This window comes from Triticum aestivum, chromosome 7B, assembly GCF_018294505.1.
Source record: "Triticum aestivum cultivar Chinese Spring chromosome 7B, IWGSC CS RefSeq v2.1, whole genome shotgun sequence".
Classification (NCBI taxonomy): domain Eukaryota; kingdom Viridiplantae; phylum Streptophyta; class Magnoliopsida; order Poales; family Poaceae; genus Triticum; species Triticum aestivum.
The window spans coordinates 251,481,587-251,498,710 of record NC_057813.1 but is presented as its reverse complement, the minus strand read 5'-3'; the positions used below and the strand labels follow the sequence as shown (position 1 = coordinate 251,498,710).

The following is a 17,124-nucleotide window of genomic DNA, read 5'->3' as shown; positions in this document are numbered from 1 at the left end:
GGTATCTCCCTGCCTCAATCCCTTCCTGTGCAGAAAAGGAATTCCAGGGGATCCATTGAGCATAACTCGAGAAGAAGCCGTCGAAAGTAGGATGCTAATCATGTCTCTCCATCTTTGACCAAAGCCAAACGCTTCCATCACCTCCAGCAAGTAAGGCCAGCTAACAGAGTCAAACGCCTTGGCAATATCCAATTTAAGGAACAGGAGAGGCTTCTTCTTCTTATGGGCTTCTTTTATCACATTCTGGACATAGAGGAAGTTGTCCTGAATGCACCTACCCCGGATAAATGCACTCTGACTATGCGAGATCAATATGTGCAACTCTGGACCCAGGCGGTTTGCAAGCACCTTACAGGCAATCTTGGCAATGTTGTGCATGAGACTCACCGGGCGGTAATCTCCAACTTTAGTGGCGTCCACCTTCTTAGGCAGCAAAACGATCAAGGTAGAGTTAAGTAACTGGTCAAGTTGGTTCGGTGCATTGCAAATGTCGTCAACAATCAAGGACCAGAACCTCTTGAAGAAGCCCCCGATGAAATCATCCGGCCCCGGAGCCTTCTCATCATGGATATCAAAAACTACCTTTTTAACCTCCTCAGTACTGAATTGGGAGTCCAGATGTTGCAAGTTCGAGGATGGAATACCCAGGGCCGCCCAGTTCATTTTGATCCCATGTGTAGGAGGAGTCCCAAGCAGAGAGTTGAAGTGATCAAAAATGAGCTTGGCCTTGTCCCCATGATCAGAAACCTCCCCAGAAGGTGGGCCTAACTTAGTGATGTAGTTCTTCCCTCTCCGACCGTTGGCTCTCAATAGAAAGAATTTACAGGTCGCATCCCCCACTCAAATCTTGGTAAGCCGTGATCTCTGTCTCCATTGTGCCCATTGTAAGACTCTTTTATTTGATCAATATATGGGTGGAGTTTTAAAAAATCATTTATCTTACTTAGACACTTGTGAGATAGCATGATCTGGTGGACCAAATGGCCGTGCGCCTACCCACTTGGCGCACAACATCCTGCCCAAGAGTGGTCGCTTGCTGCTGGTGCAATCAGTCTTATGCGCAATCCCGATCCATGCGATGATGGCACTGGACATCCCACAAAAAACTTCTTGCAATGACGAAGATATGCCAGGGATTTCTATGGTGTGGAAAAGATCAGGCAAATGGTGAAAACTGTGCAGTAGCTTGGGACACGGTATGCACGCCCAAGTGGGCAGGAGGACTAGGACTTCCGAATCCCGGGTCATTGAACTGTGCTATGTAGGGAATGATGGCCGTGGTTGCAACGTACCGACCCTTTGCGGCCGTGGAGCGAATTCCAAATCAATGTGCCCAAGGAATCCATGGACCTGTTCAGAGCAGCTACCAACGTCACTATTGGGAACGGAAGCACGACCCTGTTCTGGGAAGATCGCTGGCTCCAGGGCTACCGGGTGAAAGAACTTGCACCAAATATATACAACGGCGTATCAAACAGAATTAGAACAACGAGAACAGTACAAGAAGCCCTAGTGCATGGGTCCTGGACGCGAGACTTTGGCCTTGAGCTGCCGGTGGAACAGCTACTCGAGTTCTTTGATGTATGGGATCGCACGGCCATGGTCCATCTACACAATGAGGTCCCAGATACAATTTCTTGGGACTGGGAGAAGAACGGATGTTTCTCAACAAGATCAGCATATGCCGCCAAGTTCTAGGGTAAAGAAGTCTCCCCGACTCCTTCACATGGAGGTCGCGAGCCCTGCTCCAGTGTAATTTCTTCTCATGGGTGGCAATCAAAAATAGGTACTGGACGTCTGATCGACTAGCACGAAGAGGTCTCCCCCACCAGGACAAGTGCCCGTTCTGCGAGCAACAAGATGAGACGATAAACCACCTACTTTTCCAATGCGTCTTCTCCACACAAATGTGGACGATACTTGGCATGGCCATGGAGTCACCCTTGAACGTGCCCACACAGCAAGACGTCCTGGCCGAGTGGTGCACCAGAAGGACAGAAAACCGACTCCAAGAAAAGGATAACAAAACGATCTACATGTTAGGTATGTGGACCCTATGAAAACATCGAAACGCCATCGTATTCGACGGTGCAACGCCCTCCCTCCATCGGGTCTTCGAGACAGTGCACCTTGAGTGCACGAACTGAAAGCATGCGGGATTAATCAAAAACGACCTCGACCATCTCTTAGTGGAGCTAGCTAGGTGGATTAACGTGAGAGTGGAGCGGGACATGTTGAGTCGGTTGTGGCCGGTAGAGTAGTGCTTGCTTGTAATCACATGTAACACTACTTGTGTTGTGGAGGGTTTCCTTAACCCCTTTCCTTCTTTAATACTCTCTTCGTCCGAAAATACTTATCATCAAAATGGATAAAAGGGATGTATCTAGACGTATTTTAGTTTGAGATACATCTTTTTTTGTCCATTTCGATGACAAGTATTTTCGGATGGAGGGAGTAGATGATACATATTCCAGAGATAGCATCACTTTACATGGATTCCGCCGCTATAAAAGGCGTTGCCCCGCGGTCTCGTCCTCCCAAACTCAAACTGCACTTGACTTTCCAGCTGCGAACAACAAATCCGTCCTTTCATTTCGCCTCCTAGTGTTCTTCCCATTCGGCCTCAGCGCGAGAACGAGGGAAAAGGTACGTGCACGTACGTTGACATGGCTCCATCCGAGGAGTGCGGCTGGCTGCTGTACGTTTCCCTCGCCGCCAAATGCTGCGGCAACGGCGACGGCAAGCCTTACCGCGTGGTAGGCTTTGTTGTCGTTCTCCTCGCCGCCTTCGTCGTCACGTCGCTCCTGCACTGGGCGTCTCAGGGTGGTGCGGCGTGGGGGAGGTATTGGTGGAGGAGGAAGGGTCTGGGCATTGGCGAGGCCCGTATCCCGGGGCCACGGGGCTTCCCCGTGATCGGCAGCATGGGCCTCATGACCGGCCTCGCGCACCGGAAGCTCGCGGCGGCGGCGGCGGGAAACGTCAGGCGCCGGCGGCTCATGTCGTTCTCCATGGGAGAGACCAGGGTGGTGGTGACCGCCGACCCTGACGTGGCGAGAGAGCTGCTGGCTAGCCCGGCGTTCGCCGACCGGCCGGTCAAGGAGTCCGCCTACGGGCTTATGTTCCATCGCGCCATCGGGTTCGCCCCCTACGGCGCCTACTGGCGCACGCTCCGCCGGGTGTCGTCCTCGCACCTCTTCTCGCCGCGGCAGGTGGCCGCCTCCGCCGCGCAGCGCGCAGTGATCGCGCACCAGATGGTGGATGCCATGAGGCCCGTGGGCGGCGCTGGCGTCAAGCACGTCGAGGCGCGGCGGTTCCTGAAACGCGCGTCGCTGCACAACGTGATGTGGTCCGTTTTCGGCCGGAGGTACGAGCTGGACGAGGCGGGGAGCGGGGAGGCCGCGGAGCTGAAGAGCCTGGTCGACGAAGGCTACGACCTGCTCGGCCAGCTCAATTGGTCCGACCACCTCCCGTGGCTCGCGCGCTTCGACCTGCAGAAGATCCGGTCCAGGTGCTCCGCCCTCGTCCCCCGCGTGAACCGCTTCGTCGGCAGGATCATCGACGAGCACCGTGCCGCCCTGAACGACGACGACGACGCCGTGGTAGACTTCACCGACGTCCTGCTCTCCCTCCAAGGAAGCGACAAGCTCTCCGACGCCGACATGATCGCCGTCCTCTGGGTATGTTTGTTCATACGCTTAAATGGAAACACGAATGGACACTTTTTTTGTTTTGCGGGGTGACGAATGGACACTTAAATATGCATGCGTCCGATAATTAGGTTGCTCATAACGAAAAATGTTTTCTGTGTGGGTTGCAGGAGATGATCTTTCGTGGCACCGACACCGTGGCAGTGGTGATCGAATGGGTGCTGGCCCGGCTGATGCTGCACCAAGACGTGCAGGCGAGGGTCCACGAGGAGCTGGACCGGGTGGTCGGGCCGAACCGGGCCGTGACCGAGTCGGACGCCGCCTCGCTCGTCTTTCTCCAGGCCGTAGTCAAGGAGGTCCTGCGCCTTCACCCACCGGGCCCACTGCTGTCGTGGGCGCGGCTTGCCACGTCTGACGTCCACGTAGATGGGTTACATGTTCCCGCGGGGACCACTGCCATGGTCAACATGTGGGCCATAACCCACGACCCAACCGTGTGGGTCAAGCCGGCGGAGTTCAAGCCAGAACGGTTCCTCGGCGGGTCATCGTCGGACCACGCTGCCGCCGGCGCTGAGTTCTCTGTAACGGGTTCCGATCTCAGGCTCGCGCCGTTCGGGTCGGGCAGGCGGAGCTGCCCCGGCAAGTCGCTCGCGATCGCCACCGTTGGATTCTGGGTTGCCACGCTGCTGCACGAGTTCGAGTGGACGCCGCCGTCGTCCGACGGGTCAGGTGGCGTGGACCTGTCTGAGGTGCTGAGGCTGTCGTGTGAGATGGCAGCTCCGCTGGAGGCAAGGCTGAGGCCGAGGCGTGCTGTGTGATGACGTGGCTGGGCCATGCGGGCAGGGTAGACGTTGGCCTCCTCTTCTTCTTTACTACTCCTACTACTATCAGTGCGTGTAGTGTAGTGGTAATGTAGTGTCCCGCTTTGGAAATGTACCTGCTACTAAAATAGGTCCGGTCCTGGTACGTGTACTGCTGTCCTTTACTGTTATTAGCAGGGTAGATGTTTAATTACGTAGTTATGAACTACTATCAGGAAGTGAGTGTGACAGTTTTCTTGTGCTTCCGGTTTGCTGCCTAGAGATGTACTACAAGTTCCTATGTAAAAATATTTATTTTAATGCAAGTATCAGTTGTGTTAGAATTGATCTCATCTTGTCACTGACCGAGAGAATAGGGGAAGTCTTTTCCCATTTTTGTGCTTTGATGGGGGGCACGTTCGGTTTCGGTCACTGGCTCCTTAGCACTATTCACGTATATAAGAAGAGAACGTACACATTTGCATAGGTGGGATACACGGGCCGGACCCTTAACCACCGATCCATAAAAAGAAACGCTAAAGGGCTAGAAGGCTGTCTACCACCACATCAGTGCCGGCGGCTTCCTGCTGCCACCAGCGAGGCTCCTGGATCATCTGCTGCATCTCCACCAACGGATGGCACGAGGGCCATGTCAGTGACGCAGCAGCGCCGGCAGTAGACAGGACTGCTGTGGAAGCCCCGCCATCACCACCGGCTGCTACTGGCTGTGCTACATCGCCCACTACTATTGTGGAAGTGACGTCGTCATCAACACCTGCCGGCACCGCACCGAGTCTGGACCCGGAGCGATCTGTTTCGTGGAGCTCCCTCACAGACGACGAAGACAACGAGGATGATGATGAAATAGCCCCGCGGACGCCGCCGCCGGCTGCCAAATCCTCAGCTCCGGCTTCTCGGTCAGGTGTGATGTGTGATGCGGATGCGTGCGGAGATTGGCAGGAGGTGCTGCCGCGGCGCAACATGCAATGTCTGGACTCTCCGGTCCCTGCATTGGCTCCCCGTCCTGTCCCTGCTTGGCTTCGGGGTAGATGTTGCAGATGCCTCCTTCCTGGCCACCGTGCAGCGGTTTGTCGAGATCCTTTTAGGTGTTCTCGTGTCTTGAGAATGGTCATCGAGCGCGTGAGTGCCGCAATGCCTGGCGTCTCCTTAGCTTTTTGGGAAGCCCTATCGTGTCACCGTTGCCACGCCTCCTCGGGCACCAACAAGCTCCAGCTCCTCGCAAGGTTCAGAAAGAACCCTCGCACCTCTCGAAGACATTTTGCCATGATTCTTGGGCATCGATCGTTGTTGGTCCTGCTGGCTCTATGGCCTCGGCGGATTTCCCAGTGCGACCTGCCTTGGAGCAGCAGGCCAAGCTGCTGAACTCTGAGCTCCTTGGTATGACTTCCCTCCAGCTTCAGGAGACGGTTCAGCCTCTGCGTGATGTCATTGACTCCATGCAAGGTTGGATGTTGCGGATGGAGAGCTTCATGGTCCGTGTTGAGGCTGCACTTGGTGAGCGCTCCATGGCGCCGCCTGTGTTGCAGTCTGCTCATGTATTGCGTCCTTTGGTTGTGCCTGTTGACAACTTCGAGGTCGAGTTGGGTGTCGAGCTTCATGGTCGTTTCTCCCCTAGAGCCCGTCCGCCGTCGTCAGCCTCCGAGGGACTGGGCAATGATGTGGTTGTGACTCCAGTGCTGCAGATCATGCCTGAGTTGCGGGAGTTGTGTGAGGGCTCGGTTCTGCCTTTGTCCGTCGAACAACTGAAGGTACCCCCCCCCCCCCCCGAGATCTTGATTGTGGCTTTACCGCCATCATCACCCCTGGAGTCTAGCCAGATACCTGATGCCAAGGGGTGTGGTGATTTGGACGTTGCAGTCTCTGCCATTCCATTGCCTGCGACCGTCGAGCATGTGATGCATGTGAGTGACATGTCCACTGAGCCAAGTGTGGTTGCACCTACTCCAAATCCAGATGCTCTGTTCGCGAAAAAACTTTGTGACTTGCTCGCCAGTGTGGAGGTTGCTAAACCTGGTTTGGGTAGGTCGATAGCTTGCCTTCTGACGGGGACGCCAATAAGAGGCAAACAAAAGAAGGTGGGAAAAGGCAAGAGTGGTGCCATAGGCAAGGCGTTTCTGGCTACTTGATGGATGATCTTCAGTCTCTCGGCCCGTCCTCTTGGATTGGGTCACCGTTGTGGGCTGGAAGGTGTTTGATGCCTTATGTCGAGGTGTTGTTGTCGGGGTCACATGGCGTAGTGGCAATGTCGAGGTTTGTGGATGTTGTGTAATCGGAGAGTCTACGAGGGGCACATGTGCGGTTGTGAGGTTTTCTTGCCATGTGAGTAGTTAGTCCGTCCTTCGTTTGTATTGTTTTTCGCCCGGTTTTCCGTTAATTAACTGGTCAATTCTCTTCTTCTTCTTAATTAATCGATGGGGCAAAACTTTTGCCTCTGTTTCAAAAAAAAATGTCAGTGATGCTTCCTGCAGCCATCTATGTCATCCAGGTGGTGCTGCCCTTCTTCCCCGACCATGTCTTCACTGCCGGAGACTCCAACGTGCAGCCATGGGCTATCTTCTACAGGTCCCTGCCAATCACGATTAGTCACTACTATTTCGCATAAAAGGTGTTCTAATCACGAGATTAAAATCATGTGTTAAGTTAATCCTAAGGAATTATATCTAACAGGTTGTACCTACCACATGTTTTCAATGAAAGAAAGTGTTGAGTAACTAGGGAACGCTTTTGTACATTCCTGTTTATGCTCTTAGAGCAACTCCAATCGGATGACCGATTTTATCCGTTTGGGTCATTCAGACACAAAACATGGTCCAACGGGACGACCCAAAAAGGATACAGCGTCCGCCTGCTGTTCGTTTTGTGTCCGTTCGACCAATATCCGGCCCAAATTTGAGGCATATTTGCGTCAGAGACGGACACAAAGCGAACATTCTCTGTGCCCTCTTGGCTGCATGTGCCGCTTGACCCATTTGCCATCCACCCACTCGTCCCATCCCATCTCTCTCCTCCTTTTTCTCTCTCTTCTCCCACCCACCTGCCCACCCCGCTTCAGAGCTGGAGCAGCGCCGGCCTATCGGCCCCGCCAGCGCATCCTGCAGTCCAACTCGCAGAGCTCGCCGCGCCGGCCCGCCATGCACGCGCGCCCGGCCTGCCGGCCCCGCCAGCGCGTCTCCGCATTGGAGCTCGCCGCTCCCGCCTACCCCCCGCGCTCGCCTTGCCGCGTGCCCGGTCGCGCCCCTGGCCACGCCCGCTCTCGAGCTTCTGGCCGCGCCTGCTCTCGAGCGCCCAACCGCGCTCCTAGGTGCTCCTGGCCGCACCCGCTCTCGAGCTTCTGGCCGTGCTCCAGGGCGCGCCCGGCCACACCCGGCCACTCTAGCCCCACTGCTTCCTGCTCGAGCTGCACGGGCGCTTGCTTCGCCGGCAGAATCAGCCGCAGAGGCAGCAAATGGGCTGCCGCATGTCTTTACATTGGGTGTATCCATTGTTCTCACGTGTCCACTGCGTGCACGGGCGGCGATTCAAACGGACAAAAAACTGATAAAATCCATGTCTTTTTGGTTCCTGCGTTGAAGTTGCTCTTATTGGTTGTATATATGCGTCCCGTCCCGTGAGATAGCACCATCTGACTGCTCGGAAGCACAGTTGAAAAGGAAATAGTTTGCCGGCCTCAATCATTGCCAATCACATTCCGGCAGGTCAATAATTAAATTATGTTACTGTATCAGGCTGCGCATCAAGATCGATGGATCACAGGATCGCTTGGTTGTTGCTTGTCGTCTGGCCGCTGACGAAGTCAAGAAAACGATGTCGCTACAGTAGACAAGAATAACACCTGAGAGATGATCTTGTGAATGGACCAGTATCTGAAATTGACATCATTGACGGAGCTAGCCAGATCTTTTTTATCGCCTCGCGCGCGGACGGATGAGATCGGCTTCAGCCACTTGATTCGGGATAGCGGCAGCGAATAATATATATACGGATCCAAGCAAATCGGCCGCGATTTGATGCTTTTTCGGTCTGTTGGTGTATGAATGTCTATTACCCCCGCAAAAAAAAAAGAGGTAAAAAGTTAAAAAAAATGAATGTCTATAACTGCAGTGGGGGATGGATCAATCGATGGCAACTTTGGAGTCATCGCTAGCTGCCCAAGCGAGCGTGTGTGCGCCTAGCTTGGCTTTCACTGTCGCACGCGCGTGCCAGATGCCGATTGAGTTGCTGTCCCTGTCGGCGCGTACGTGGACGCGCCACTCCCGATAGATCGAACCAAGTTGCACGCACGCGCTCTACGTCCATCACACATATATGCACACATAGTACATTTTTGCACGACGGCTGCTTTCACCTTTTTTATGTTGATCGAGTAAGTTTGCACGATGCATATGGAATAGCTTTTTTTTAGGGGAGCATACGGAATAGCTTGGCGATGCCATTAGCACGGAATATCTCGTCCAAAGATATACCTACCGGCTAATGCCCTCTCTGAAATGGCACACGAGTGCGACGGTCAAGACAATGATCGACCTTAGCTTTATCGATCAAGACCTGGGTGCAAACAACTTTGAAACAGTCACCTATACTTTCTTACTACTTCAAAAGGAGAAGAAACCACCGTTTGATATGATTGCTTAGCTATCAAAAAAAAATCAACAATCAACAAAAAAAATCCATATCAAAACTATGAGCAATGCTACTTCTACGAAGGGGTTCTTACGTACCTTACGTATGGGATGATTTGGCAGTCTTTAATTGGGCTTTAGTGAGGCCCAGCCTGAAAATCAGAGGGGTGGGGATTTTTAGTTAGAGGGAAACGTAGTTTATGCAGGTTACGTAAAAACCTTGCGTAAGTCTAGCATTTTCTGAAAACTATTAGTACGTTTCTTTTATCCTATGCAAATCTCTCTCTCTCTCTCTCTCTCTCTCTCTCTCTCACACACACACACACACACACACACATCTACCATCTTCATTGCAAAATACGTGACGATTTAGTCATTTAGAAATGGATATATTTTTAAAGGTGTAACATTGGAGTTGTAAGTACACCAACCAAATTTACTTTGCGATATGCATGTCAGCTTGATCAATTATATGTAGTTATATACCACTCTATTATTTATTTGTTTTTTTGAGGAAAATGCATCTGTTATAAAAGTTCTTCAAAAGTACAAAGCACCTCAGGCATAATAAAAATGATATCGGGATTCCAAAACTACCGAACAACCACTACAACCGTCAGAACGCACCGCTGTCACCGCTCTCTTACTGGAGCCGGCTTGACCTTGTCAATGACAGCCAGAAAGTCTTCATGCACATGCCCCTAAGGACCAGTGCCCTGGAGCCGCAGTCGTTGCCGTTGAACCCTTGCATAGATCTGAAGCATCTGACAGCAAATTCACATGACGAGAAAGCCTAACAGCACCGCTCCCGATAGTAGTAATTGTGATCATAAGATGTGAAGAGGAGATTTTCTTCTACGTTCCTAGTGTGTATCTATATGTTGCATTAGATTATAAATACGAAAATGATAAGTCCCGAAGGTTCGGGATTTAACCGTGGCAAATCCAATGTTTTCGATGGCATTTTAGTGACGCGAGAATGACAAGTTTAGTTGACATGTACGGTAACTTCAAGGTTGTCAGAATCGTGATCTTGAATCGGATCGGAGCTTCGATGGTAGGATCACAAATCATAGAATCTTCACTATCAGAATCGTAGAAACGTAGATTCTAAGAACTAAAATTGTAGAATCATAGGGGTTAGTTTGGATCGTAAAGTCGTAGAATCGGATGACAGAATCGCGATTCTGACAACCTTGGGTAACTTTCTGGCAAAAGATACACTAAGAACGGATTTGCAATGCCTGCCAACTAAACTTGTCATCCTCGTGTCACTAAAATTGCCATCGGAAAAGTTTGAAATCCCGAACGTCCGGGCGTTCTATAAATATATAATGATGATAACATGTTTAAATCAGGCATAGCATGTACTTATAGTTCAATTAACGCTTAACATGTAGATTTAAAAATATTATGCTAGATATATCTAAGTGCAACTATGAACATAAATATATTTTTATCTATCTAGCTATACTTATGAAAGAACTATCAATTGTGCTTTGTTTATGTAAAATTATGAATATCTAACAGATACTGTCGGTTTAGATAAAATTACGAGGAGTCAATCTATTTGGCTAGGCAGATCTAATAGTTGAGATCATTTGGACATGGTTGTGTAAATCTAATAGGTTATGATCTATTATTTAGATACAATTAAGAATATATTATTAACGGATATTCTCTATTTATATACGGTTATGTAAATTCTAACAGGTAATACATTATTAACGGATGTTCTCTGTTTATATACGGTTATGTAAATTCTAACAGGAATGATTTACTAATAGAGAAATGATCCACCAGATCGACAACCAGATATTTTATTATGTTTGAAATTTTTTAACACATCTCTTTATTTCATGTGATATTGTGCCTCTAGTAAATTTTCCGATTCGAGCACTTGGGTGAACATCTGCTGCACTCCTGAAACAAGCTGAAGCATACTACATAGCAGTAGAAATGCTCCAAGAAAATACTTTGCTTCATGACGAATTATTTGCATACTGTATATGCAAAGACGGGATGGAGAAAAGATGGCTGGAGATCGTTCGACAAGAAAATATTGCTAGCTAGCTAGGCAGGATTTACCCACATGGTCTTTAGCAGGACGTAACGATCCCCGCCGCCACCTGGCCCAAGGCTGGATCCATGTTGGTGATGCAGATCGAGAAGGCTCACAGTCCGTTCCTGTATCTTCTTTAGCGATCCCTGCAGATAGCGCTATGCACTAGCAATGCTGTAAGGCACCACTAAGGTAAGGTCTAGGCTATCTATCTGTCGCAAGCATGGCATCAGCACGCAGCTGGCCAGCCTAGCTTCGAGCTGAAGATAAGAATGCCGGGCGGCCCCATGGGCACGACGTACGGCCGGCCGGCGACGCTGGGTAAAGCGACACGACGCTGGAGTCCATTCGAGCTGTAGCCTCCCCTCGTGACACACGTAAAGGAGGAGGTCAGCTTCACCAGCGACACTCACTCAAACGCTACAGGTTTAGGGATAGATAGATAGATAGTACTCTAGTAGTACTAGTACTGATGCAACATTCACGAGCTAGGCTGAATATATATACTAACATTGAGTCCATTACGGAAGGAGAGAGAAAACTAATCAGTTAAAACTCACTGCATGCATGCTTTCCAGGCATGCATGGCTTGAAGCTTTCCTTGGAAGCAGTTAGTAGTTGCAGGCAGGACCAAGGAAATGAGGGCAAGTTGCAATGCTCAGTCACTGCACTGATCCACACTGAGGCCAGCAGGTAGCACGCTCCAATTGGACATCTAGCTAGAGGCCAGGCCACCTTTTTCAGCTCGGTTGGGATTAATTTACACTTACAGGACAGCAACGGGGGTTCAAGAAGAAGCAGAAGAAACGGACATCACCAGGCTAGAAAGTTTCGGTTCTCTCATCCCTGAAAAAATGGAGGCAATGGAAGTATTTCTGAAGGGGTACAAAGCATCATATGCGTTTCCTAGGAATTAATAATTCAGTTAAGATGTCCACTCCCCAGCCCTGTAGGACGTAGCGGTATTGCACGCGTAGGCATCCTGCCGGTCGCACTAGATTGGGAAGGAATTCGGGCGGGCATATCAGCATCTGCACGTGCAAGCACAAGGCAAGCTAGGCAGCTGGAAAAGGCAGCAAGGTCAGATCACATCCATCCATGGCGACCCAACCAAATGGTCGTGGCCCTGGGGTTGCACCGGCGACCACTTGGCCAGCAGGCCAGCACACATCGCAATCACAGAGCCTCCGACACAGTATGTTACCATTGCACACAGTAGCAGCAAGCTGGAGAGTGATCCAGAGAGATCTCTCCCTCCCTCCATTGCACACAGTACAGCCCTTTCTCGTTCAAACGGCACCCAACCAACGGCTCCTGTAGACAGCTTCAAATCTTGAGTGATTGATTGCTTGGTCCAGTTGTTGGACAATCCAGACTGTTGCTGACCCAGCTTTGTCATACAGGACTAACTATTCACGGCTGTACTGTACAGGGGTGAAGCCAGGGCCAGGAGGATCGTCGGTGTCAGGCAAGTAGTAGCACTAATCACTTTGGCTGTTTTTCTTGTTGTAGGTATAAGAGCATGTTTCCCCAAAAAATAAGGGTACAAGAGCATGTACAACGCAAACGTTTGCGGAGGTTCTTAGCAAAATGAACCATCTTTTTGCCATGTAGCATCTGCGGTTAGGCATCTCCAACATGGACCCTCAAACTTTCGCATCCGTCTGAACCAAACTGTCGGACCCTGCAAGCCATCCAACGGCGTTCCACACAGTGGCGGAGCTAGGAATTAAAGATTAGGGAGGTCAAGTGACACAAACTTTTGATCTCATGGGCCAAACTACACTAATGCATGTGTTTTTTTTGTAAATTACGCATTGTTCATCTCCAAATTAGTAGCAAATCAGGGATGTTAGGGGGGGGGGGGGGGGGGGCACGGCCCCTGCTGGTCCTCCTGTCTTCGCCACTGGTTCCGCCGATCAGTCCAGACGTCCGTTTTCTCGCAAACCGGAAGCTGGGACTTTGCGGGAGTCCGAAAACCAGCCGATAGGACTCCGTCATCCCTGGCCCACCCAAAACTGAGGCAGAGCCCGCGCATTTGGAACTGACCGCATTGTTTCCGTGGCAAAATCCCCTTTCTCAACCCTCCCCTCTATCATCCTGCCGCTATCCACCCCAATTCCCGCCCATTTTACCACCGCCGCCACATGGACCCATACGAAAAGCCGCCGGAGACTGTGGTGGTGGAGGATCCGACGACCGCGGCTGCCCGAAAGATCAACTCGGCGACACGGCAAAACTGTCGCCTCAAAGCAAAGGCAAAGGTGACGCCGCTCAAGAAGCAGAAGGGGAGGTGCGAGCGATCATGGCGGCGGGCGGGCATGGGGCGTAGTGGTGCCACAACTAAGATAATGAAGGGCTGGTATTCAATGCTTCGGCCACAACTCGCTTGTTTAATAGTAGTGGAGATTAAAATGTGTTAAGAGCCGAGTATTAGGAGTGCCTGAAGAAGCACAATCAAGAAACTTTATGAAATCTAAGACTACTTACCACTACCTCAGTCCCAACATTAGTTGTCGCTCAAATGGATGTACCTAGACGTATTTCAATGCTAAATACATGCATTCGAGCAACAAGTAATTCTAGACAGAGGGATTATATTTTACTCCCATAATATAAGATTGTTTTTTTATATTAGTAATGTCAAAAACGCTCTTATATTATGAGGTGGATGTATGGGATGAAGGGAGTAGCAATTACCTATGTTTGGTTCGATGCCAACATTTCACTTATCAACGTTTAGGCAAACCTCTAAAGGATTGACTATCAATTAGTAGTTGGTTGCCAATTGCCTTCTCAACCTTTATAAAGTTTGAAAAAAAAAACCTCTATAGAAGTTCCTAATTTTGGTAAATTTAGCATTTCCGGAACGACGTCCTCTGTAATGAGTATAAGGATTATTAGGAAGTATAGGATAGATTAGGATTTAGTCCTGCCTTATCTTTTACTCTAAGTTAATCTTTGTACTCCTATTTATATACCCACGGGGCTCAAGCAATACAACAACAATTCCACCAAATCCCTCTCTCCCTTCTAACATGGTATTAGTTTCCGGGTTCTAAACCCTAGCCGCCGCCGCTTCCGCACCCGCACGCCACCCCTGGGGCGGTCGGCCTCCATGACCGCCGCCGGGGAACGCGCCGCCCGTACCTAGGGTTCGTTCGCCGGCCGTGTTGACCGGCTGTCCTAGAGAGTCTTTATTCCGAGCCCTTGCTCCGGGAAATCTTTTCGCTCTCTCGCCGGTCGTTTTGATTCACGTTTTTCTTTTTTGTTTTTCGATCTATTCTTAATGGGTTTGCGTTGCCTGCCTCCGCCGTCGACACCCCACGCCTCTACTTCGACACCGGCGTGACCGGCCGGCTACTTCACCGACCCGACGGCCTTGCGCGACAGGCAGCCCTCAAGGCCGTCGTCCGCGCGCCGGCCGTCACCGTCCTGCTCCGACCGGGACACCTGCATCACCTGCACCCGGCGGCCTCGCGCCATGCGGCGGCCAATCATAGCCGCCGCTCGCGCGTTGGCCCGCCAATCGATCCACGCCACCCGCCTCCGCCGCGTCTGCACGGTGGCCCTGCGGGTTGCCTCGCCGGCCTCGTCCCCGGCTGCGTCAGGCCCGTCGGCGGCCTTGAGCTCGGGCGCCGCTGCTCCGTTGGTCGCTCGGGCCTCGCTGCCCGGGCGCCGGCGCTGCTTTGGTGGCCCAGGTGCCCGTGTTGACGTGCTTGTTCGCTCGTCGTCCCACGCCGTCCATCGTCGCCGGCTTCATCTCAGACTCCGCCGCCACCCCGTCTTCACCGAACGGCGTCCCCGACCTCGCGCGCGATCAGCTTGATCACCCGCTCGACGCCGCGATCCGCCTCATCTACGCCGCGCGACCGACCTGGCCAGTCGGTTATGCGCGCCCCCGCAGGTCCCGTGAAGAGTGTCCCCGAGTAAAGCGCGCCCCTCCGCCGATCGAGTAACGGGCTGCCGCTGCGTCGCCCCGTCGGGCCGCAGCACCGCCGCCCCGTGGTTCTCCTCGCGGCTGCATCGACTCGTGCGTCGCCGCTGCGTCGCCCCTACGGGCCGTAGTGCCGCGATACGCGGTCCTAGCCGTCGACTCGAGGCCGTCCCCGCGGTTGCACCGACCCGCGCTCCGCCGCTGCACCACCCCTTCGGGTCGTAGCGCCGCGGCCCGCGGTCCCCACCGCCGTCCCGAGGTCTTCCTGTCGTCGCCCCAACCTGCCCGCCGCCGCTGCGTTGCCCCTTCGGGCCGTAGCGCCGTGGCCCACGGTCCACTCGTCGTCACCGCGCGTCGACCTCCCGTGGTATGCGCCGCGCCGTCTTCCTTGACGCGGGAACGCCACCGTCCACGTCGGTCTTCGTCATGCTGTCGGGTTCTTCGCCTACTTCGAGCACCGCCGCCGCACTCCTAACCTAGCCGCCGCCGCCATCGGGCCACCGCCGCCGCTCTTCTTTGGCCGCCGCCGCCGCTACCTCTGTGGCTGCCGCCCGCCGCCCGTCCATCCCGTTCGCCTTCGTCCAGCACCAGCCCGTCGCCACCGTCGCCATCATCTACATCAACCACTTTGTCTACTCCGACCATCGTTGGTGACATCGACCCCGCGCCGATGGACGCCGCAACCGTCGTCGAGGCTGGCCTCTCCGACTTCTTCGACATGGCGTACAACTTGTGCAGGTCTCAGTCTACGCATGCCCTGTGCTGGCAACACCGCCACGTGCCTTCGTCCACGACGTGTCCCCGCCCTGGCAAGCCTGGTGCGGCGCCTCGTCAACTTTGTCTTCATCCGTCTACGCATGCCCGGTGCTGGCAGCACCGGCGCGTGCCTTCGTCTACGATGTGTCCCCAGGGTTGGCAACCCCGGCGCGACGTGTCGTCAACATCATCTACTTCCTGGCGCACCATTACTTCGACACCACTGCGCCCATGACTAACTCGGCGCCTCCTTGCGCCCGCGGCTCCACGACGACTTCCTCGAACCGGCTACCCCGACTCGACATTGACCACGGCATTCTTCGCACGGTTACCTCGACCACGGCTCCACCACCCACGCTCTCGGCTACATCGACAAACGGCACAAAGGGCTAAGGCCTGCTTGAGCAACCTTGTTAGTTTTCACTCCAGCCACGACTTTCGCGATGCATCGACCATTACAACTGTGGGAGGTGTCCGTCGGCTTGCCTTTGGATTCTTCTCCAGTATCATCGTCTGCGTCGCTACCGTTGTGACTGCGGGGGATGTTGATTATAAGGATTATTAGGAAGTATAGGATAGACTAGGATTTGGTCCTGCCTTGTCTTGTACTCCAAGTTGGTCTTTGTACTCCTATTTATATGCCCACGAGGCTCAAGCAATACAACAACAATTTCATCAAATCCCTCTCTCCCTTCTAACACTCTGACTTGGCTCTGGCTAGGTCAGAGGGACGTCCAGTGCTTACCATCGTTAGCCCTGAAATGGTATTAAGGTAAATACATCACATGTTGCTATCATATCATTGTGAGTTGTCACTTCCCTGATGACTGATGTTATACTTGTATGACTCGTTCAGGTGTCTTGTATGTGCCACGAGGATATGCGAAGATCTGTGAACTAGAAGCAGGCGGTCTAAGGCGCGGGGCCGGGAAACACATAATGCGCGCGTGTGTCCCATGGCCATGGCAACTGAAGCTGACGGTGGTGGTTGCCTCCTTTTGCTTCAGGTAAGATCGCATCAAGGCTTTGGATTCTAGCGCAGGTGTCCCCCGAGCAGTGCAAATATCAGCACCGTTTCTCTCGTTGCTCCGCGGAAGAAGACGTCCTCAAATCAAGTGGACGCAGCTGTCACGTCTGAATCGCCGATGGAAACAGCGCCAACAGTAACACAACCAGGAGTGATGCCACCGGGGTGGAATGAAACCACAATTGTGCTCATACCGAAAGTCAAGACCCCGGAGTCTCTCACACAATATCGCCCCATCAGCCTTTGCAATGTCCT

At 52.5% G+C, this 17,124-nt stretch overlaps 1 protein-coding gene across 1 annotated transcript; it reads left to right on the top strand.

Moving 5' to 3' along the window:
* Positions 1–2,524: 2,524 nt before the first annotated feature.
* On the top strand, positions 2,525–4,773 carry LOC123157708 (cytochrome P450 78A9). Its single transcript, XM_044575941.1, has 2 exons — positions 2,525–3,677; positions 3,818–4,773. Exons 1-2 carry the CDS (start codon positions 2,667–2,669, stop codon positions 4,463–4,465), a joined length of 1,659 nt encoding a protein of 552 aa, XP_044431876.1. The 5' UTR covers positions 2,525–2,666; the 3' UTR covers positions 4,466–4,773.
* The last annotated feature ends 12,351 nt before the right edge of the window (positions 4,774–17,124 follow it).